Here is a 22,007-nt window from a genome sequence, read left to right as displayed (position 1 = left end):
GTTGTTTTAATGTTTAAGAGATGCTTTTATATTGGAGGACACTTGGAAGAATTGCCCATTTGGGCTCATAGAGGAAAACAATCAATAAAGGTACCTGGTATATGAAACAACAGACTGAGTGGAGGCCTCTACTCTATCTGTTATTTATATCACATCAGGTTACATTAGAACACCTTTTGACTGCATTCAATTCATTACAATGGAACAATAAATCATACACAATGATTCAAGAATGTGTACCATACCTATCCATTTCCTTTGGGTCCTGTCTGTCAAAGGAACTGAAACGCCGTATAACAAAAAGTGAAAACTGTATCATATGGTGGTGGAGAATAGAATCTCCAATTTAGTTACTGTTGTATTATCTTCCTAAACTACATGTTTCTGCTTTCTTATAGCCACCGTGAATATCCTGGTCAGCGACGATGGACATGGTGTCATTTCATTTAACACCAGCGAGCATTTCTTATTGAGGGAGCCCACATCTGTGTCTGGGCTGAGTGAGAGTGTGGCAACGCTTTACGTGATTAGGAACCCTGAGAAAGGAACATTTGGTACCGTTACTGTTCAGTTTACCATTACTGATGCCAACGGCAGTCTAGCAGAGGGCGATTTGATGCCAGCACAAGGGTTTGTGGTGCTTGAGGATGGAGCCAGATTTAAGGTGAGGGAAAGTAGATTTTTAGTGGCTAACAGCATTCAAACACATACATGAAAAAAACATGGATATTCTATTGTATTTCAGATGCTGGAGATATGGGCAGTACTGGATGCTGAGCCTGAAGTGAATGAAACCTTCACAGTGACCTTGTCCAGCCCAACAGGAGGTGCACGGATGGGTGACCAACTCAAAACTCTCATCACCGTCTTGGAGAACTTAGCTCCCTCTGGCTTGTTCCGCATTGGACCTACTATCAACAGGTCTCAATACAGATGTACTAAAGAATCGGAAACTTGGAATATCATAAACACTTGCAGTATACAATGCTATTTATATGCGTAGCTGTGAAATGTGTACAAATCAAAAGGGCACACACAAACATGCAAAACTGTGTTTGTGTGGTCTTATTCTACGTGTGTTTTCTGTACAGAACTAACACAGAAGTGGTTGCTGATGAAGGTGGCATAGCAGTCTTCCTCACCGTGTCTCGCAGTAATGGTCTGGAGTCATCTGTCAGTGTGGAATGGGAGATGCAATCGGACACAGCTACTGCCTCTAGTGAGACAAATAAATGCCTTAGTTAAAAGTCACCCCAACTTCCTGAACACCTACAAATGTCCCTCCTTTCTTCTGTTGTTCATTTAATCCCCATTTCCTTCCAGTAAACAATGGAAATGTGATTCCTTTTTTAATTATTTTTTCTTCTTCTAGAGGGTCACCTCCCAGTGATGGGTGTGTACCAGAGCTTTGAGGACAACCCCACCTCTTCTTGGTGCTCCCTTCCTGAAGGGCCTTCCATCCTGGCCATGAGGCTGGATAGGAGGCCCATTGTTGGATCCTCCCACACCTTGGCCACTCTTTATCGGTGGCAGGGGGTTTTTGTGCCAGTAGAGGTAGGCTAACAACAGTACTGTCTCTCAAAAAGCACATGATGAACCTACTGTAAACACATACTGTATACTCAAGAGTAAAATCTAAAAACTCGATTAACAGTGAGCCCCAAGCTAATTTACGGCGAATTACATTGTGAGCATAAAAATATCTCTCTCTCTCTCTCTCTCTCTCTCTCTCTCTCTCTCTCTCTCTCTGTCATTACAGTCTATTAGGATTCAGGACCCAAGCTCTTGTGTGGGGTTTGCAGTGAATGGCTCCACCTACATAGGAATTACACATAGTGGTCCTCCTTTTTACCCTGCTGCCAACCTCAGCATCTTCAAATTGCAAATGGACCTCAATATCACATTGGTAAGTACAAATCCAAACATGTTAAGTCATTAACATCAAGTTTTTGTATGTTACTTTAACACTGTAGTGTTGTCTTGTATCATTTTCAAATGATTTGAGGCAATCTGATTTTTTTAGGAACAAACCTTAGCAGTTGAAACTCTGGATGTGAAACACTTCTCCACTGAAGGCAGAGATTATCTAATAGCATCAAGCCAGGTGAGGCTGAGTGTGCCACTCTTTGGACACATTTTTAATTGTTTTCATTTATGTCAAGATCATTAAAAGCAGGTTAAGACTTCTCATTGGAGAAATGTCAATCAAGCCTCATATGACTGTACTCAAATGTTTTGTTATTTTGTTTGTTTCATGCCACAGATCTTTGTATGGGCGGGAGGCTCCTTCGCCCTCCTTCAGACTCTTGACTTCGAAGAGAACGTCCTCAGTGTAACTCCATTCACTCGTGCCGCTGTTCCCTACCTGTTAGTGTGCATAGACAGACAGGCTGTCAGCTGCCTCCTGCTTCAATGGACCAGTGCTAGATTTCAGAATCCACAGCCTCTCCTACTCACTGGCAGAGCCATTCACGTGGAGACAATCAACACCAGAGCAGAGGACACTCTCCTGTTGGTTGTTATTGAAGGTGACCCGTCTTGCTTTGAAGTCACATAATATTAAAGAATTATGTTATCAGCTAACTGATGTGTCAGACAACATTAGTACATTTAATTAGATGAGTTGTGTTTGTTTGTTTTTGTATGTTTTTTCAAAGGCTGTGGTGCCAAGATTACATATTTAAAAGTGGCCTAAAATTGGAGACAAGTGCACTTAGTCTATGGTATTCTTAGAAAATAGTTGTGTTTTTGCAATAATGAGATACTATTTTCTGTGGTTCTACTCTTAAGTGTACTTTCTAGTGGATTTTGCAGTGGTTAGATGTTGGTTAGGATAGTACAAACAAATCAGTGATACTTTAGAAGGCACACAGAAACTGTTTCAGACAAAACAGCCTTGTTCTGTTGTCTGTTTGATGACAAAATTTGCAATGTCGGCCAGATCATATATTTATACTGCGCTCTGTATATTTTGACGAGACATAATCCCTCTGAGTCTGCAAAAGTGGTGAATTTTCCTGGTTCGGACCTGTTGTGGGTTTAGGGAAAGGCCTTAGTGTGGAGCAGAGCAGAGCCACAGAGGGACGGAGAGGTTGTAATTTGTCAGTCTTGGGTGTGTCAGTCAAACCAGCACTTACTTTACATAAACATGCTATTCTAGCAAGAAAGAACATAAATCAATGTGTTTTTCAGTGCATTCCTGTATCCTTCTCTAGGTCCTTCTCCATCCTGTGTGGTATTACAATGGAGCTCAGGACAGTCTTCACCACAGCTTTATCAGTCCATTCCTCATCCAGGCCTCACCTCTATACACCCCTTCACTTCTTCTTCTGGCATCAGTAAGCACACATGTCATGAACTACTTTGTTTGTTTGTAAAAGTAGCTTTTTTATTTGTATTATTTTGTTGTGTTTGTACTTTTATCAATTGGCCAGACAACCTAATGAAATAGTTTTCTTCCTCATAGCTTATGTCTTGCTAGCTGGAAGGAATGGCTCGTCACTCTACTCCTGGAGATCTGACGTCATCCTGCTTGCCATGATCCTGAGGGCCCCTCCAGCCATTAGCTTCTTCTCTCTCGTGGTCCCATCCCTCAACACCAACAAGACCCTCTTGGCTTCTACTGAGGAGAACAGCTCCACTGTTTATGAATTCACTTCTGTCTCCAATCAGTCTGATTTCATACCCAGGTACCCAAATTGTTTCACAGAAATGCCAGTTTCTTACCCAGAAAAGCGAATCCTGAAAATTCAATAAATCATTTTGCGTTTTCTTTCATTCCTCACATTCAGTTTCGGGGAGTTGCACTTTGCACCAGGTGACAGCGAGCTAGAGATAGCAGTGAACATCATAGATGATGACATCCCTGAGGAGCAGGAGTACTTCCAGGTCAGTCTGAAGAATCCAAAGGGCGGGGCTGAGATTGGATTTGGCGGTCAGGTGACTGTCATTGTCCCAACGAACGACGATGCCCACGGAGTCATCGGCTTTGCTCAGGTAAACAGATAAACACAGACTTTAGACAGACATGTGCATTTGTCTACTATTATAAGTAGTAATTTAATTACAGCCATTTTGTTAAACCTCAATGTACTTACACCATATTAGCATCATTTAAATGGCATATTAAGCATTACCACAAGCTATTGGAATATGGAAATATACTGTCATTACCTCTCTGCAGAATTCTCTATCCGTGGAGGTAGAGGAGTTGGAGCAAAATAATCAGATTTCTCTCAGTATGGAGAGGAAAAGGGGGACTTTTGGCAGACTGACCGTTCACTGGGCTGCCAATGGCAGTCTGGCAGACATTTACCCCACTTCAGGAGTGGTGAGTAAACCTTGCCCTCCTGTCATAATTCAGACATTACTGTATTGACAACATATTAGAAAATAAAGTGCTTAATAAAATAAACAATGACAAAATTATAGTGTAACATAACAAATTTCTGCAATCAAGTTAATATGTGTTTTTATATCTGTAGGTAACATTTTCAGAGGGACAGTCGGTGGCCATCATCTCACTGACTGTGATAGCAGATGGTGTCCCAGAGCTGAGAGAGAGTGTCACCATCACCCTTGTGGATGTCACCACTGTGGGGCTGCAGGACCTGCGACAGGCTGCAGTCATTGACAAGCAGCGGGCACAAGCTCTACTCACAATCCTACCAAATGGTTCTCCCTACGGGGTGATTGGATGGCATCTGGACTCCCAATTTACACTAACACAAGAACCACAGAGTAAGAGTAGAATTTATGTCGCAGGAAATAAATAAATTAGTGATGATTTGTCAGTGAATGTGTGTTTTATTTACTGGATCACAGTGCAGAGGAGACTTATTTACTGTAATAAGTTTAAATTATGTCTAAGCTATTTGAAGATATCCCTAAAATTAGCTTTCTCTCTGTTCCAAAAATGGTTGCTGTAAGTTTAGTTGGATGCCAATCATTCTTTTTTTTTGCATGAGGTTCGTAACTAGCGTTTGCAGTAAACACACATGGAGATTTACTGTAAAGGCGATCTGCAGTGATTTCCAGCATGTAAAGTAATTTGGATTTGTCTTGATCGTGTTAGAGGCCAGCCCTAAATGTCAGAAAAGTCCAAGTAGTGGAGTAGCATACCGTTATACTTCCCTTCATGTATTATTCAGCTTAACTTTATGGGATTTTTACTGATTTAGGTTGTTATTTCCATCTTCCATGATATGACAGGTCTTAGAAATATAATCTTAGTGCTGTGTTTAACATTGTTTTTTCTCCATACTCACAGGGGTTTCAGTCAATGTGACTCTCTCTATAGTGAGGGAGCAGGGCTCTTCAGGTGAGGTGGAAATCCATTACCAGACCCGGCCGGCCCTGTACCAGCCCCCATCCAACCAGGCTACTGCAGGACAGGACTACACTTCCAAAGACAACACCATCATCATGATAAATGGTGCTACAGTGGCCCTTGTCACTGTTACAATCCTACCGGTGAGGAGACAGTGCTGAGTAATAGAGAAGTTCATGAAATTTACTTGAGTAAAGAAGAATATATCAGGAATAGGACATTTTTACTTCTACCAACATAAGAGTTCATTTGTCTACTAAACATGTAAAACCAAGACAGCAAGTATAACAACATGACTGAGAGCATACAAACCTAAAATGCAGTCAATCTCCCATCTGAGATAAGGGATAATAGATTTTCTTCCACAATTTTACACCTCCCACACTCGCGCCCATTCAGACTGGTTATGCAGATCTACTCCTGTTTATTGCCTTCAGTGTAATCAGCCCTGTGACTGTTCGAGCACTAGTCTTTAAATGCCAGGTGCGACAGCCTACACACACCTGGCATATAAAGGCTAGTCTTGGGACGCAGTCTGGTTCCAGTTTGCATGTTTTATCCTGAAGGCAAGAAACAGGAGTCGATCTGCATAACCTCTGAATGGGCATGAATGTGGGACTTTTAAAATAAAATTGTGGCCGAGGTTGTGCAAAAACATCTATTACTTTGAATCTCAGATGGGAAATTAATTGCATTTAAGTCAATTTCAGTCACTCTTTTACTTGCTTTCTTGGATAAAAGCCTCCAGTTATGTATTTCTTTGATGAACTTTCACTGCAGAAGTCACAGCCTCAATCCATGGCAACAACATGTGTGTAGTTGACACCTTGGCACTGCCCACATTCAGCATGAATACTGCCTTACCAGCTCATATAAATTCTGAATGCATTTCTACGATAGAGAGATAGCATGTATGGTTTTCTTCCATTACTCAGTGTATATGTACATGTGTGTTTTCCAAGGATGACGTTCCAGAGCTGGCAGAGAGTTTCCTGGTAAATATCACCAGTGTGGAGCTAGTTAAAGGGTCAATGGGAGCAGGGCAGCCCAGTGTGAAGAGGCCTGGTATGGAAGTAGCAGAGGTCACCATCCGGGAGAATGATGACCCTCGAGGGATTCTGCAGTTCAACGTGTCTGAGGTGAGCACAGGGTCATCTCTGTGATAGTGACTTTGACATGAACATGATAGAGATGCAATCTTAATGATGATATAATAATTTCTATCTCTGACCTCTGGTTTTGAAACCTACAGAGCCCCATCATAAACTACTTCTCAACTGGTGCAATATAGACACATATTCCTAATAATATTCAGTCCTAATTAAACATTATTCCCACATTTTTTGTCCAGGATGTCACTGGAAGAGTGCTTGCATATGAGATTCCACCACCAGACAACGTCCTCCATCTGTCAGTGGTGCGACTCGCTGGTACAACTGGAAGACTGGTCATCTACTGGGAGGCTCAGCCAGTCACTGCTGATCTTAACGATTTCAGCCCCTCATTTGGGAACATCACCTTTCAAGATGGGCAGGTAAATGGATGAATTGTCCTTATTTGAAATCAACCTGCCTTTGATATCACATCAAGCCATGATGTGAAGCTGTCCACAGGTTATTGCATACAGAGCTTTCAGGTCGTTAGCTTGTGTTTCACTTGACTGATTTTTAGAGTAATGCTGCAATTGCCATCACCATCTCGGATGACGAACGGGTGGAGACTTTGGAGACCTTCAGAGTGAATCTACTGCGTGTGATTGGTGGTGCTCGACTGGGAGAGGCTACCTCTGTTACTATCAGCATTCCACCCAACGACTCACCTCTCGGGCGATTTGGATTTCAGGAACTGGAGGTGATTTTAAAAGACTTACTGTATACCTTGGGACACTTTCTCCATCAACAGATTTGTGGTCCACCAGGACTTAAACAAACTTACCTCACTTACATACTCAAATCCCTCTAATATCACAGTGATTCTCAACTTATCTATAACGACCTATTCATTTTTATTCATTGTACTTTTTCCGTTTCAGAAATAATGATCTTACTCAATCCCTTCTTAGGTTACTGTCAGCGAGCCAGAGTTTGTGGATGATCCTGCTGCTGTGGCGACACTATCAGTGCTGCGTAGTCCGGGAGGCGAAGGGGCAGTGACTTTGGGGTGGCAGCTGGAAGACCAGGCTACAGATGACCTCTCACCTTTCAATGGAACTCTTGTCTTCACTGAGGTACAGTTTAAAAGCAGTGGAGTCACTGTCCCACATATTGTAATAATAGCATTGGGCAATACTCCATCTTTTATCTTTATGTGCCATCTTGTACGTTGCTTCATGAAGTCTGCTATACTTTTCATACCTCCCAGGCTGAATCTATGAAGTCGTTTATGATCCGAGCCCTTGCTGACACAGCACTGGAAGGAGATGAGCATTTCACTGTTCGGCTGTTTCCTGCTGAGAGTGGAGCTGTCATTGACCCCTTAACAGGTCAGTATTTATGATAGCACCTCACCCCGCCAGTGCATCAAGTGATTGAAGAAATGTGAAGTTTTGTCTTTCAGGGTTGTCTTACATTGATGCAATAATCATATCCATCTTCCTCATCCGTCTTCCCAACCATGGTCTCTTCATCTACTGCTCTAGGCATGGCCACCATAACTATCAGGGCAGACAAAGCTGCCCTGGGGATTATTGGAATAGAAGAGTCTTCCAGGAAAATCCTCATTGGGGAACCTCTGGGAGATTACAATGGTAGTGCAGTGGTTAGGTGAGATAAACACCAAACTGTATCACTAACCTGGGAAGACAAACAAGATAGTGCTTTAAATTCCACTGCCTCTGTTTATTCATCAAAATTGTAATGTGAAAATCCTTTTGTATATTTGTGTGTATCCCCCAGCCTTGTGCGAGGGCCAGGTGTTTTTGGAGAGGTTCAGGTGTACTGGAATATCACTCCAGCTGTGGTCTCTGAGTTTGAAGCGATCTCTGGCACCGTGACTATGAAAGACGGACAGTCTTTTGCCTCGATTATTCTGAAGGTACTGAATAATATAACAATTCACGGAAAAATCTAGATATTTTCTGTATCAATGTACTGCAGAATAGGCAGACCAAAATGTATCATAATAATGCCTTTTAATGTGCTTTCTGTAAAAATGTCCCTGTCATATCCATCATAATGGCAGGCCCTGGATGATGATCTCCCTGAAGAGCATCGTGAGTACCAGCTTACTCTGACCTCCGCCACAGCTGGAATGGAAATCAGTTCTATAGCCAAGCACGCTAAGATTATTATGGCAGCCAGCGACAACCCCTATGGCCTGTTCTCCTTCACCCAACACCAGATCAGGGCGTCCGAGGAGGAGGGAATGGTGAGGTCAATAACATGAGGCTGGTACATATATAGATCTGCTATATGGTGGAGTAAGCTCATTAACAAATTAGGTTGTGTATACAAACCTAATCCAAGGCCATATGATTTTCTCTCTTTTATCTTTTAGGTGAATGTGACAGTTAATCGCTCCTTAGGCAGTCTGGGCAGTGTGTGGGTGACCTATCAGACCTCAGGGAACACAGCAGTCAGTGGAGTTGACTTTGCTCCAGCTTCAGGACGAGTACTCTTTACTTCAGGCCAGACCTCACAACAAGTCACACTGCATATCCAGGATGACAGTCTTGCAGAGGATACTGAGATGTTCTTCCTCAACATCACTAAAGTGGAGCTAGTCAATGTCAGGTAAAGTTACTTGATACATTGGAGTAGATTAGCACCTTTGTTGGTTGACATGTTTAAAATAGTTTCAACAGGTCATAGTCATTCATAAGATTGGCATTTCAAAAGCCTTCATTTAGTGTTGGTGTGACTGTCAGTGACTCTTCATTCTGTGTCTCCCTCTGGTGGTCAGTGCTGATGTGTCGGGTCTCCAGCTGGACCAGCCTCCAGCCATAGGCAACATCTCTTCTCTTGCTGTACTCATATTAAAGAATGACAATGCTGAGGGTATCCTGGAGTTCAGGCAGGATTATGTCAACATTACAGGTAAGAGGCAAAACAAAGACAATTTGAAATCTATCTTGTAAAATGTGAAATGTTCAAGCCAGCAAACACGTAAATAGAACTATCATACAAAATTTGCTATGACACCATTTGATACAGAGATATTAATAGATGATTCACTACATGTACAATCCATGTTTTCTTCTGTCTCTCTTTCTTACAGTTGAGGAGGATGTGGGCACTGTGTTGATCCCGGTGGTAAGGAGAGTGGGCTCATATGGACCGGTTTCAGCTCAGTTCACTTCTAGAGGCCTGAGTGCAACCCCTGACCTCGACTACGTCCTGAATAATGGCTCAGCAAAGTTTGTCCATGGCCAGAATACCAGCTACATCAATGTCACTATTATAGATGATCTGGACAGGTGAAAGAAGAAATAATTAAAATACATGTCCAGCTCAATTCCTAAAATGTTTTTATTTATATAGGATGCTTATTTACGTATGAGTGACCCATAGAGTGATCCATTTTTACACCCTGGCTTCATGTGATGTCCTCTTTTTGTTCAGGAACTTAGTAGGTCACACGACTCAATAGCTCAGACTTTAAAAAACATGAAATCAAAAAACTACAATGAGTGAAGACATTGTTGAATTCCAATTTAACACTGAAATTGTCTCCCCCAGTGAATATGCGGAGGTATTTGAGGTCCTGCTGGTTGGAGCTACAGATGGAGCAGTTCTGGGCTCTCAACAAGTTGCCAGAGTAACCATCGCCAAGAGTGACTCTCCAAGTGGGGTGGTTCGTTTCCTGAACGAGAGCCTAATCACTCTGGTCAATCCTGACTCCACCCTCAAACTGAGTATTGTTCTGGAGAGAGCGGGAGGCCTAGTGGGCAATGCAACGGTATGAGGAACAATATCATCTTATTGTACCACTTCAGTTCTCTCAGCAATTGTTGCTTGCCGTTAACTCACATAAGTTCTATGTGGACATCAACTAATTCAAACTGGTTTTACATTTTGGCAGGTTGCTTGGATCATCCTTGGCCCTAATAGCAGAGAGATCCTTCCTCCATTGAATAAAGACATTAGAGAGCCTGTGAACGGGTCCTTCTTCTTCAGGGATGGAGATGAAGGTACACGCGTCATAGAGCTGCGGATTCTCCCCCATGGGGAAGTGGAGGTGGAAGAGACATTTGTTGTAGAGCTCAGCATTCTGTCTGGAGAGTTGGATGTTGACCCTCAGGCTGGTTCCATAACACTGAAGGTACTTCATTGTATAAGTCCACAACGTTGAGTTCACAATCATGAATCAGTTAAGATTGTTGAAAAAGAATGATCTGCATTTGATTTCCAAGGCATTTATTGCTGTAGGAAATCTAATGAGATGGAGCCCTTCACAGCCGACTCACCCTTGTTCTCTTCTGTTTGTCTCCCAGATAGAGAGGTTTGGTGACCCAAATGGTATAGTCCAGTTTACTGAGGATGCTCTTCGAGAGCGTGTCTACAATGAATCCACAGAAGCAGAGGGCCCCTTCAACATTTCCCTGTATATTACACGCAGAGAGGGTGTCATGGGTAACATCACGGTAAGATTTCATTATTATACATTTAATTAATCTGTCGAGTTGATCCCTCTCAATCACCACATATGACCCATGTTGTGGTTTTTTTCTATGTCAATGATCAACTTGTTGTACTTTAACTTTGTATTAACTTAATACTAAAAGGCTGGCTTAATGACTGTTTGCTATCTGACTCGTGATGAGATACCACAGGATTCTCACGAAGAGGAACTCAGTAACGAACACCCACAGAACATAAGACAGAGACGTTTCTTCAGTTCACACAGATTTATTTGCATCACACAGAATACAAGTAAACCGAGTTGTCCGGAATCAACTGACAAACAAAAGACATGTTCCTTACTTTATACCCTCGTATTCACTTTTTTATGATCGGCCCCCTGATTTCACCCACCAGCTCCCAATGTTCTTCTGGACAGTCATCTCGTTCATTGTGTCATACATCTAGGATTAACGATCCACTCTCAGCCCTGGTACATTGAGGGCTTTTGAGACATCTGGTCACATGAGATGTATCATTTCTCTGCTAATGAAGCCTTATTCGGATGTACCCCTGGCGTTTGGGCCTAACTGCCTCTATTCTCCTTCTCTATAAACTTCGTTATGAAGTCATATCGTACATATCTTTATGTTCAATCAATTAGTTGGAATCTTGTTAGGGTGACATTACTGTCTTTATCTTTACATTTAACAAACTTTTAGAACCCTGTTAGGGTGACATCGCAGTTTCTTATCTTTTATTTTAACAAATCTTTATGACCTTGTCATGAGGACATAGCGTGTACATCTGTACTTTATGAATTAACTTTTACCATATTTTACCTTATCATTTCACCTTAGTGCATGGGTGTACTTCAAATTAAGTTACCTCAAATACCCATCCGTCCCCGGCTTTGTGCCAATCAACCCTCTAAGTTTTTTCGACTCATTGTGCCAGAGTCTCTAAGGTCAGGCTGACCTTGTGTGTATCAGCAGAGTCCCTGCCCTCTGCAATTTATTTTCATATTTTGCTGATTTCAGTACATTTCTGGGCATTGACCTCTATAAAAACGTAGCAACCAGGTGCCAGATCGTAAGCACGCATCGAAGAGGAAGCTACTAAAATGGCGGACACAGGACCTCAAAAAACACAGAAATAGCATGGCGAAGAGCCAAGCGGACAGACCTCGTTCCAAAGCAAGAGTGAATGTGGGGTTTGCGTTCACCTGTTGGAGAGCACCCTAACCACAGTCAGGGGGCTTTCGCTTCTGGTGTCGTTGAGCGTCAGACAAACCGGACAGACATATACTACTCATTCTGCCTAAACTAACTGAATTTAATTCTTTGTTGCCACTGTTCAAGTTTAAACACAACCCTACTTTCTCTCACACCTCAGGTGCGTTGGCAGATACAGAGTGACTCAGATATAGCAGGTGACTTCCTAGCCTTAGGTGGCTCAGTGATGATCCTGGAAAGCCAAAGGGATGCAGAAATTGTCCTCAGCCTGATGCCTGATACAGTGCCAGAGCTAGAGGAGCTCTACACTGTCCAGCTCACGGCTGTGGAGGGTGGTGCCACTCTGGATGCCAACCAAAACCTGATCAGGACGCTCATCAGGTTTGTCAAATTGACTTCCAGGTAAAAAGTCTAAAATTGAATTACCTTGAAATTAATCTTCCTCTCTCACCCTTAGGGTACGTGCTAACGATGAGCCTCACGGTGTCTTTTCCTTGAACCCTGACCAACAGTCCATTATGATAGTGGCGTCAGAGTCTCAGGTCACCAGAGCTCTGGTTATGAATGTGACACGGCTTGCCGGGCTGTTTGGCAACGCTAGTGTGGGCTACAGGATCAGTGGAGGGATGGATGAAGTGATGGACATCAAGGAAATACTGGGAGGACAAGCTGAAGGAAGGCTGTTCTTGAGAGAGGGACTGACCTTCAGTACTATCACTGTGCCGATCAGCAGTCAGGTAATGATGAGCAGGCTTGTGCAAAGACATGCAAACCTTTTTTAAATACCTTAGTGTATGTTATTTTTAACACTTGTTTTCCTGCTTTTCTCTCTGTAGGTGTTTCTGTCAGTGGGTGAGAGCTTCACAGCAGAGCTGACTGATGTTAGACTAGTCGGTCCTATCCTCGGCTCTCGGCCTCGCCTCCTTCATGAATCCAGCATCGCTACAGTGACTGTGCCTGAAGAAGCTGCCAGCTCAGAGGTGAGTTGTGGTTGTGGGTTTTTTTTGTTTGTCGATATATGATTTATCTGTGAATGAGAAACTCTTTTTTGAATTGCTGTTGCTCTATAAGGAACAATAAACATCTGGTTATTTATGTATTTCTCTGCCACCAGGTGACAGACTGGGATCTATTGCACCATTATACTCTAGACTAGAGTCTCTTGTCTCTCACTTTAATGTAATTTATACATATAACAGATAATCTGTCAAAAACATCAGGTTCCTCTGCCTCATTTTAGTGCTTCAAATGGCATTTTGCAAGACTCACTTTCTCATTTTACAGCTAAATGGTACACTAAAATATGTGTGTATTTGATCAGCGCTGCTTAGTTTGACGGAAGGCAGAAGAACCCCATCACAGATTATCTGTCTCGTGTACTACTGTCAGGATATGGTGACAGTTTGAACAAATATGACCAAACGTTTTCTTTATTATTAGATACCAACTGGAGCTTTAATGGTAAACGAGGCAACAAGACAACATAATTAACATCTTCTCTCACATATGTTGTGCAGGTTGGCTTTACCTCGCTGGCTCTGCAGGTTTCAAGTATTGAAACAGGGGCATGTGAAGCAAAGGTGACACGAAGAGGGTTGTTTGGAGACATCAAGGTGCAGTGGAAAGCTGGGTATCCTTCAGGACAAGCTCCGCTCGGTCTCAGTCTAGGAGCTATCGCCCCAAGTTCAGGTAAAACACCCATAGAGGGAATGATCTTTGAAAAACTGAATAATAGCAGTGTATACTCACACATTATATCAAACCACTTGCATTATTTCTTTCAATCAAAGATTTGTAGCTATTTTGAATGTTAGCCATGTATGACTGTCCTTTTAATAATCATAAATACCCTTTAGTTTACCTGGACGGCAGTTAACCAATCTGAGCTTTCATCACTGATAGAATGAACTATCCTACAAGTATATACGTATCTTTTCCTGCAGACCAAACATTTGCAATTTGGTGTTCAGGCTAATATGAAACACTAACATGGACTAACAGCCTGCATTCTTAATGTTGGTAATGTGCTACTTTCCTCATATTCAGGCTCACTGACCCTGGTCCATGGAGAGAAGACGAAAGCCATATCTCTGACAGCTGTTGCAGATGCATCCGAGCCAGCTTCCTATGCTATACACCTCACTGCTGCTACCTCCAGCACTTCTGCAGCGACTACTGTCAAGCTCAGGTAATGGTTTCTGAAGTTTTAGTAGAGTAATTACACTTTAACTTAAAAACCTTCTGCATGTTACAGTGATTAGTTACAGAGCAGGAGCACAGCGTTTATGGATGTAACATCTTTTTTTCTACAGATTATCTGTGTTCAATGTACTTCCATTTTTTGTATGTACTGCTCCGTCACCCTAGAGGACAACGTTTCCATTTAAATCATGAATACAATTCATATATTTGTCATTGCCAAATGCAGACTCACTGTGACGTCTGTCTTCCTGTACAGGTCAGGATTTACTGTGACAGAAGTGGAGCCATTGGGAATCTACCAGTTTGCCCCCGATTCCCGCCAGTTGATCATTGCAGAGGACATCCAGACGATCACACTTTACGTTCAGAGACTCTACGGTTCTCGTAGCAACAGCACCCGCCTGTCCTATACAACAGTAGCTGGCAGCGCAGCAGCAGGAGAGGACTTTATTGCAGTGCCAGATGGCCGTTTGGTCTTTGACTCACCTCTCCAAACCAACACTTCCTTCCGCCTTTCAATACTTGACGACTCCCTCTCAGAGGCTGATGAGAACTTTCACGTCAACCTTACAGATGTTCAAGTCCTTACTCCAGACTTAGCTTGGGCAGATACCTCTCCTCGCCTCAACCTTCAGCACAGTGTGGCCACTGTCACCATCCAAGCTAGTGATGTGACCGGAGGAGTGCTGAGTATTGGACCTGGACTGGTCCAAATACCTGAAGACAGGGATGATGAGACCCAGCAAGAGCAACGGGTAGTTCTGAGGGTTCGCAGGTCCGACAGCGTGGCTGGGGCTGTGAGGGTTCGGGTTCGGGCATATGGAGGTGTGTGTTTGTTTTGTAGCACTGACTTAATGCACCTTGGTTGTACTATATGATATTGTCATTTACTGTGATATTTACAGTTTTGCTTTAAGTTGTGTTGCTGTGCACTGTTATCCAGATGGAAGTACGACACCTCTTCCCTTCACTCTGGACCCTGTTGGGACTCTTGCAAAGGAGGAACAGGACTTCCGCTTGGAGTCCACCATAGTGTCTTTTCAGGCTGGTCAGAATGAGACAGAGATTATCCTCTTCATCCTGGATGACCCCGAGCCAGAGGGACAGGAAGTATTCTTCGTTTACCTCAGTGATCCAGAGGGAGGAGCACAGATAACAGACAGTCCGTACCAGGGCTTTGGAGCTTTTGCCAAGATCACTGTCCTTGGTAAAATATGTTTTTAAAGATCTTTGTTTGAGTCAGCCGTAAATTGAAGATAAAAAAAAAAGAATAGTATTGAGAGCTGTTTTGCTCACAGTGTGTTCTAGCAAATACAAATAATGCAATATATGTATTTGTTTGTTTGTATTCTGGACTCTTATCTTATTATGTTCATAGATTAATCAAATGAACCTGCGGAGATGTTTGTTAACTCATCAAGTCATTCAATGTCCTTATCCGGTTTCACTTGCATTAGGTCACTGCTTCTATTTTGGTCCTCACTTCTCACATAATCACTGCAGTGGGCAGATCATTTGATTATTTTCATGTATGATTAATTACAAAATATATGATTGTACTATGTAATTGTGAGATTATGGAGAAATTAATTTGTAATGTTTCTCTTTCTTTCTGTTTTGTTCTCTTTATCCTTCCCTCTTTCCACACCAGGGAGTGACTTCCATAACGGCATTGTAGGGTTTAGTCTTAATTCTCTGTTGGGCCAAGTTCTGGATGAGGATTCGGTGAACAGAACTGCCCTCCTCTACCTTCAGAGACAGGAAAACAGGTAATAAAGCACATTTTTTAAACCTTTTTGGACAACAGTTGAGATCTCGTTTGTAGTTAGTTAGTATGCTCTTTCTCCCACTGTTTAGAGCCTTTGAGGATTTGCAGGTATTCTGGAGAGTGACCTTCAGCAAATCAGCTCTAACTCTTGTCAACAATGGAGTCAACCTAACCAGAGAACTTCTGCACACCTCAGGAACTGCACTGTGTAGAAGAGGAGAGATACTCTGTGCTCTCGCTGTAGAGGTCCAGGATGATGAGGTGAGAGAGATGCGGGGCTATTTTGCTGATTTTTAAATACTCAATCCTTCAGTACAAGGATAGATTACAAATTTGGCAGAATAATGATTTATTGGTGTTTTCATAAGAAATGCTGTGGTGCACAAAATAAAACAGTCACTCTTCTGTGTTGCCGTAGGAACCAGAGCAGCAGGCGTGGTTCTTGGTAGAGATTCATCAGGTGGGCGCTGGAGCTACCATTAATGAGACAACCCGTTTTGCCAACGTCACGTTGGCAGAGAGCGACGATCCACAAGGCGTTATGTACTTTGCCGCTGGTCACAGACTGCCCATTGCCACCCTGACGACCATGAGGCTGAGTCTCCAAGTCTACAGACGAGCAAGCACAGCTTCAGTCATGTCTGTACAATATCGCACACTGGTAAGTAACAAACACGTGTGGCAATTAAACATACAAGCATACGTTATAAAGAGCACTCATGCATTCATATAAATACAATTGGGCAAATATATGCACAGTAAAATACACAAACAAGCATGCCCTCTGCAAATGTTGGTTTGAATTTATGTTTAACTCTTGTATTTGACTTATTTATTAGTGGCACTTTTTGTTCATTCAGCTTTGCCTTGGAGGTGACATTCTGTGTAGAAGCAAGTCTCAGTTAGTAAAGCTTTATAACTTGACTTAACTTTGGGGGACTGTGGCTCAGTGGTAGAGCAGGGTCGTCCTTCAATCAGAGGATTGGTGGTTCGATTCCCGCGTTCCGCTAGTCGATGTGGGCAAGACACTTAACCCCAAATCGCTTCCGACTGTGAATGTTAGTTAGTTCTGATGGGCAGGTGGCACCTTGCATGGTAGCCCGTGCCATCAGTGTATGAATGGTTAAATGACATGTAGTGTTAAAGCGCTTTGAGTGGTCGGAAGACTAGAAGAGCGCTGTACAGTCCATTAATATGTATCGTTGTATCATGCTCTGCATGCTCTGAGCATCTATTGGGATTCTTACTTGTTTTCCTCATAATTGGTTATTTGATGTTTCTGATAAAAAAAATGTTTCTACCTTACCTTTTGATCTTACCACCCTCCTTTTCTCTGATCTCATGATTAGAGAGTATTTACTGGCACTCTGATTTTCTTTATATTGGAGATCAAAGTAAGAGAGTGTCTAGTGCACTCAACAAAAAAGACATATGGCCATGTCATCTGCTTTCATCTCTCAGAAGCACAGCATATAGGCTGACAAAAGGTTTGATGCATAGTAAAAGCCCATTTGGTTAATATTATGCTCTCACAACTTGGTCAACTTCACTCTTCTACGTATACTATTGCAGGTGGACATTGTTTATCAAATGAGAATTATGCCTTTAGTCGTCCAGAGTAGTCTGACATACAGTTGTTTCTGTTGACATTGTTTTTACCTTACCTTACATTACCTTCCTTACATTACAAGTGTTGATTATGTCTGTTTATTTTGCCAAACAATGCTGGTTAACATAACTCCATCCCACACATAACGTTTTGTTTTTTCCTCTAGGAGCTCCCCAGACCGGAGCTAGTGGGTCCCTCTACAATCTGGCCTGCCAAAGCGGGGATGGATTTTCCAAAACAGGAGGGTAGGCTAACCTTCGATGTGGGCCAGCGTAACACATCATTGGACATTTACCTCACACCTGACCTCGCCTCAACATTACCCACACCGAAGCGCTTCCAGGTGGAGCTCTACAATGCTACAGGGGGAACCAGAGTGCACCCATTGTTTGGGGTGGCCAATGTGACTCTGGTGTCAAATGCAGCAAGTGAAGCTGTGTGGCTCTTACTGGAGCAATTACATCAGCCTCTCGACTCAACTATATTGAACCAGGTGCTGCAAGGACTGATCAATAAGGTCTCTGCACCTCTATCTCGTGAGCAGATGGCCGCCGTGCTGGAAGCTCTGGGGAAGGTAAGACTAAAGACAAAAGCATTTCCTGTAAACTAATACCTAAACCTTATTTTCATGCCATTTCATTCATTGTTATTACTTATCATTTTTTCTTCTGAAATTACAAGTAATTTTATCCATCATGTCATTACATTGTCCAAAGTCAGTAATGATAGAAAAACTTGTGAGTCAGTGTAGTTGTCTGTGTCAGACAGATCTACCCTTAAGGACATAAATCACCCCCTACTCCGGCAGATCTGAGGACCAGCTTGTCATCTGAAAAGATCTCAGTTGTCACTCTATATGAGCGCTGCTATCACTAAGCTGCTTTGATGTTAGAGTCTTCATATTGCACTTTCTCAGCCCCCAGACAAGAGAAGACTCCGCTGTATTTTCATGAAGGAGTGTGCCGAAGAAAGAAAGAGCAGTGACAGCAGAAATGAGTTCCACAGCACAAGGATACGAGGGAGCACAAAGAGAGAGTAAGAGAAAGGAAGGAGACAGTGTAGGGAAAGTGGCATTCATTCACTATAAAAGCTGCATTACATGAAGGCCTAAACCAATGAAAGTAACTGTGACAGAGCCAGGAGGGGTGGAAAAGATAAATGCAATTTTCAAGTGAAGCTCACACTCAGAGAGATATACTTGCAAACAAGAGCAGAGCAAACCGTTCCTCAATACAATGTTGCTAAATTTCTCTATCCATCTATCGCTCTCTCTCTATTTGTCTCTGTTTGCTCTGAGCCAGGTCCTTGCAGAGGCAGAGAGGGCTCCTTTACAGGAAAGAAGCCGCAACTTGACTTACGACCTGCTGTGCGCCTTGGCCAATCCCAGCAGAGTCGACACCCGAGGCCTCAGCCACCTCGCCGAGGTGGCCGAGCGATTTGCATTCTCCCTCCTCACGCGAAGTCAGTGTGAGATGTGAGTGTCCCAGTTCTAAAAGAGTGGAGAGTAGTACATCAAAATACCAAGAAGTGTCCTTTTAAATAATGTTTGCATGGTTTTGATACTTGGTATTATGAATGCTTTTCTTTGTGTGATTTCTCTAGAAGGGGTACCATCCTGGAAACATGTCCGTATATGTCCATCTCTGCCTTCCAGTGGTATCCCACACAGATCAATGGACACAAATTCAGGGGCCTTAATGCAGACTTCTTCCAGCTGCCAGATACTTTGCTGGTGGTGCCAGCAGTCTCCACTGCTGACTGTGGAAACCTCAGCCAGATTCAGCTGACCGAGTTTAGAACTGAACACTGGTTTCTCACCAATGATACAAACACTGCTCTCAATGGGAAGGTAGGGAAGCACCAGAGATATTTCAACGTAATTTTTGCCTCAGCAGGTGGCAGTATTACTCCAGTGTAAACTAGCCGTATTTTGTTTTGTTCCACAGCTGAACCCTTTTCTCTTCTTCTGTTTATATCTAGGTATTCTCAGCCAGCCTCCAGGACAGAAGGTCACGGCCCCTAGAAGATGGCAATGAGGTGGTGTATCGTATCCACTCCCCTGGTCAGCAAGTAAAACCAGGCCGGTCTCTGTGCCTTCTCTGGAACCAGACCACTGCAAGGTAATCCACAACAGATAACACCAGTACAGATGAATGCTCAGCCATTCTAAAAAAGCAAGTTGACACTCAAAATGCTTCTATTCTTGATGACACAACTGCGTTATGTTGTTATATTAGTGTCTGAGGTTGTTTATTTTCGTGTATGCCTACTGAAACTTTTATTTTATTTGCTAATAGTTATTGATAAATCCGAATTAAGTTGTTTATAGCCTCTCTGACACTTTTACACACATTTATAACCATCTACCGTCCATCTGATTCTGATCTAAACCTCTGAACCCCTGCTCACCTCTCTGTCATCCTCAAGCTTATTGGGTAAGTGAAACCGGTTTGCTAAGTGAAGGCCAAAAGTTCACGTACAGCCTCTCAGTAAGGCCTATCTGTGGCCATGGGGGAAGTCACATCACTGTGTTTAATATCTGCTCATTCAGTCTGCCACATGCTGAGTCCTCCCACTCCGTAGTCGGTTTGTTGAGGACATTCCTGGGGCTTGGAATGTGACTTGGCAAGAACACTCTGTTACAAGTTATGAATTGGCAGGTTTGCTTGGGCCGGAACAGCTACTCGGACGATGCATTGCAAATGAGATAACTGATATAGAGGCAAATGGTGGAGAAAGAGGCAATGTCACAGGGAGAGGTCAATGTTGCAGTATGACGTTCTTGCTGTGAATGGAAGGTCAAAATACAAAATCTTCGAGAGAGGACTCTCTGCTTTTCAAAAGCTGCTCACTCATTTCCTGTATGTTAGTTGTGCAATCGAATCCAGCACAAACATGATTATGATGTTCTGGTTTGTTCCACAGCATATTTAAAGGGTAATGGTTACCACGGAAGCAAATTGGACATACTCAACATGATGATACTTCAGGTTCATTGCATTGCCTTGTTGTTTTCCTCACCTGTGTTTTGTTGCACTCTGTTTAACAGTAGTCTCTTTACTTTCTCTCTTTCCCTGCATCCTCTCCTCTCTCCTCTGTTCTCTAGCTGGTCATCAGATGGTCAATACTGCAGGGTCGTGAAAGAGAGTGGGAACTATGTGGAATGTGCCTGCTCCCACTTGTCTATCTATATGGCCTACGCAGAGTTTGCTACTCTTGCATCGTACAACGACGCCTTCTATGCCTCGGGATTTATCTGCATCTCGGGTACAAAACACACTCTTCCTGTATTTTCTTTTTCATGTTGTTTCATGTTGTATGCCCACGGCCAATTTGCCTTTCTCTTCAGGTTTGTCTCTGACGCATTTTGTACATATTACTCCCACATTGTTATAAATAGCCACTGTTGATTAACATGAGTCATTTGTTAATTTGACATTAATGTTGGTTCCGTGTCTTCTAATTCTCCCTCTTCAGGTTTTGCATTGGCCATTATATCCCACGTGCTGTGCTCCCGTTTCCCTATGTTTGCTGCCAAACTGCTCACTCACATGATGGTGAGCTGCCTTGGAACCCAGGTAATACAGTTCTACTCTGATTTTGTGTGGTACTGAAGTGCTTTACTTGAAGGGCTACAATGAGCACCAACACCCACAATTCACAGCTCATGAAAGCTGAGACAGTCATACTCCCACACCATCCGCATTCATTTGTTTGGCATTGTCACCTAATCCAATCTGCAGATTCTCTATATGGCCTTAAATGTAGATGGATAGGGAACCTTTGGAAATCGTTATAGAGGCATTCATCTCTCTATGCTATGTGGATCAGTAGCTTCCACACATTAACATGGCTGTAATGTGTGTAGTTCAACACACACCTTCACTTTCATACTGACAGAAACATAAAAAACATATATGTAATGCTTTATATTTGAATATTTTGAACCTTTACTGAGTGCACACACACACACACACACACACACACACACACACACACACACACACTGCTTTCTGCCAACCCCTTTTTTGCTAGCCACTAGACATGTCTCAGGTGTTTTCTTGGAAATGTGCATAGACGTGAACACAACACACATCATCGAATGTCACTGGTTGCGTAGCTTGCGGGCCAGCGCGTCCTGACAACGCAACCATGCCCCCCGCACCCTCGCCCATTAAAAACGCAAGCTGTCACATAAGCAATGAGCGAGATAGATATGTGGCTGCAGGTTAGTCTCTCAGCTGGTCCTGGCCATGTATGTGTGTGTATGTGTGCATGTGTGTGTGTGCGTGAGCGAGTGCGGGAC

General features: G+C 42.9%; 1 protein-coding gene across 2 annotated transcripts in view; it reads left to right on the top strand.

Moving 5' to 3' along the window:
• Positions 1-22,007, top strand: part of adgrv1 (adhesion G protein-coupled receptor V1) — a 106,014-nt gene that overhangs the window by 39,380 nt on the left and 44,627 nt on the right. For both annotated transcript variants that reach the window (XM_031849618.1, XM_031849617.1), the window contains exons 46-88: positions 399-664; positions 746-921; positions 1,092-1,219; positions 1,373-1,554; positions 1,760-1,906; positions 2,024-2,104; positions 2,264-2,528; positions 3,216-3,338; positions 3,467-3,689; positions 3,792-3,996; positions 4,184-4,330; positions 4,485-4,740; positions 5,270-5,472; positions 6,292-6,468; positions 6,681-6,863; positions 7,001-7,180; positions 7,392-7,556; positions 7,691-7,811; positions 7,968-8,091; positions 8,224-8,362; positions 8,510-8,695; positions 8,825-9,060; positions 9,230-9,363; positions 9,545-9,743; positions 10,006-10,225; positions 10,349-10,588; positions 10,761-10,910; positions 12,283-12,503; positions 12,580-12,859; positions 12,959-13,102; positions 13,640-13,811; positions 14,169-14,310; positions 14,581-15,149; positions 15,268-15,531; positions 15,976-16,093; positions 16,182-16,353; positions 16,511-16,753; positions 17,868-18,275; positions 19,003-19,175; positions 19,304-19,550; positions 19,682-19,821; positions 20,808-20,968; positions 21,179-21,279. In XM_031849618.1, the coding sequence (XP_031705478.1) occupies positions 399-664; positions 746-921; positions 1,092-1,219; positions 1,373-1,554; positions 1,760-1,906; positions 2,024-2,104; positions 2,264-2,528; positions 3,216-3,338; positions 3,467-3,689; positions 3,792-3,996; positions 4,184-4,330; positions 4,485-4,740; positions 5,270-5,472; positions 6,292-6,468; positions 6,681-6,863; positions 7,001-7,180; positions 7,392-7,556; positions 7,691-7,811; positions 7,968-8,091; positions 8,224-8,362; positions 8,510-8,695; positions 8,825-9,060; positions 9,230-9,363; positions 9,545-9,743; positions 10,006-10,225; positions 10,349-10,588; positions 10,761-10,910; positions 12,283-12,503; positions 12,580-12,859; positions 12,959-13,102; positions 13,640-13,811; positions 14,169-14,310; positions 14,581-15,149; positions 15,268-15,531; positions 15,976-16,093; positions 16,182-16,353; positions 16,511-16,753; positions 17,868-18,275; positions 19,003-19,175; positions 19,304-19,550; positions 19,682-19,821; positions 20,808-20,968; positions 21,179-21,279 (8,411 nt within the window). The remainder of the gene's footprint in view (positions 1-398; positions 665-745; positions 922-1,091; positions 1,220-1,372; positions 1,555-1,759; positions 1,907-2,023; positions 2,105-2,263; positions 2,529-3,215; positions 3,339-3,466; positions 3,690-3,791; positions 3,997-4,183; positions 4,331-4,484; positions 4,741-5,269; positions 5,473-6,291; positions 6,469-6,680; positions 6,864-7,000; positions 7,181-7,391; positions 7,557-7,690; positions 7,812-7,967; positions 8,092-8,223; positions 8,363-8,509; positions 8,696-8,824; positions 9,061-9,229; positions 9,364-9,544; positions 9,744-10,005; positions 10,226-10,348; positions 10,589-10,760; positions 10,911-12,282; positions 12,504-12,579; positions 12,860-12,958; positions 13,103-13,639; positions 13,812-14,168; positions 14,311-14,580; positions 15,150-15,267; positions 15,532-15,975; positions 16,094-16,181; positions 16,354-16,510; positions 16,754-17,867; positions 18,276-19,002; positions 19,176-19,303; positions 19,551-19,681; positions 19,822-20,807; positions 20,969-21,178; positions 21,280-22,007) is intronic.

The sequence above is a fragment of the Anarrhichthys ocellatus genome, unplaced genomic scaffold (assembly GCF_004355925.1).
Source record: "Anarrhichthys ocellatus isolate YVR2014 unplaced genomic scaffold, GSC_Weel_1.0 scaffold9, whole genome shotgun sequence".
Lineage (NCBI taxonomy): Eukaryota > Metazoa > Chordata > Actinopteri > Perciformes > Anarhichadidae > Anarrhichthys > Anarrhichthys ocellatus.
The sequence above is the reverse complement of the archived record's forward strand: the minus strand, read 5'-3'. Positions and strand labels throughout refer to the sequence as shown.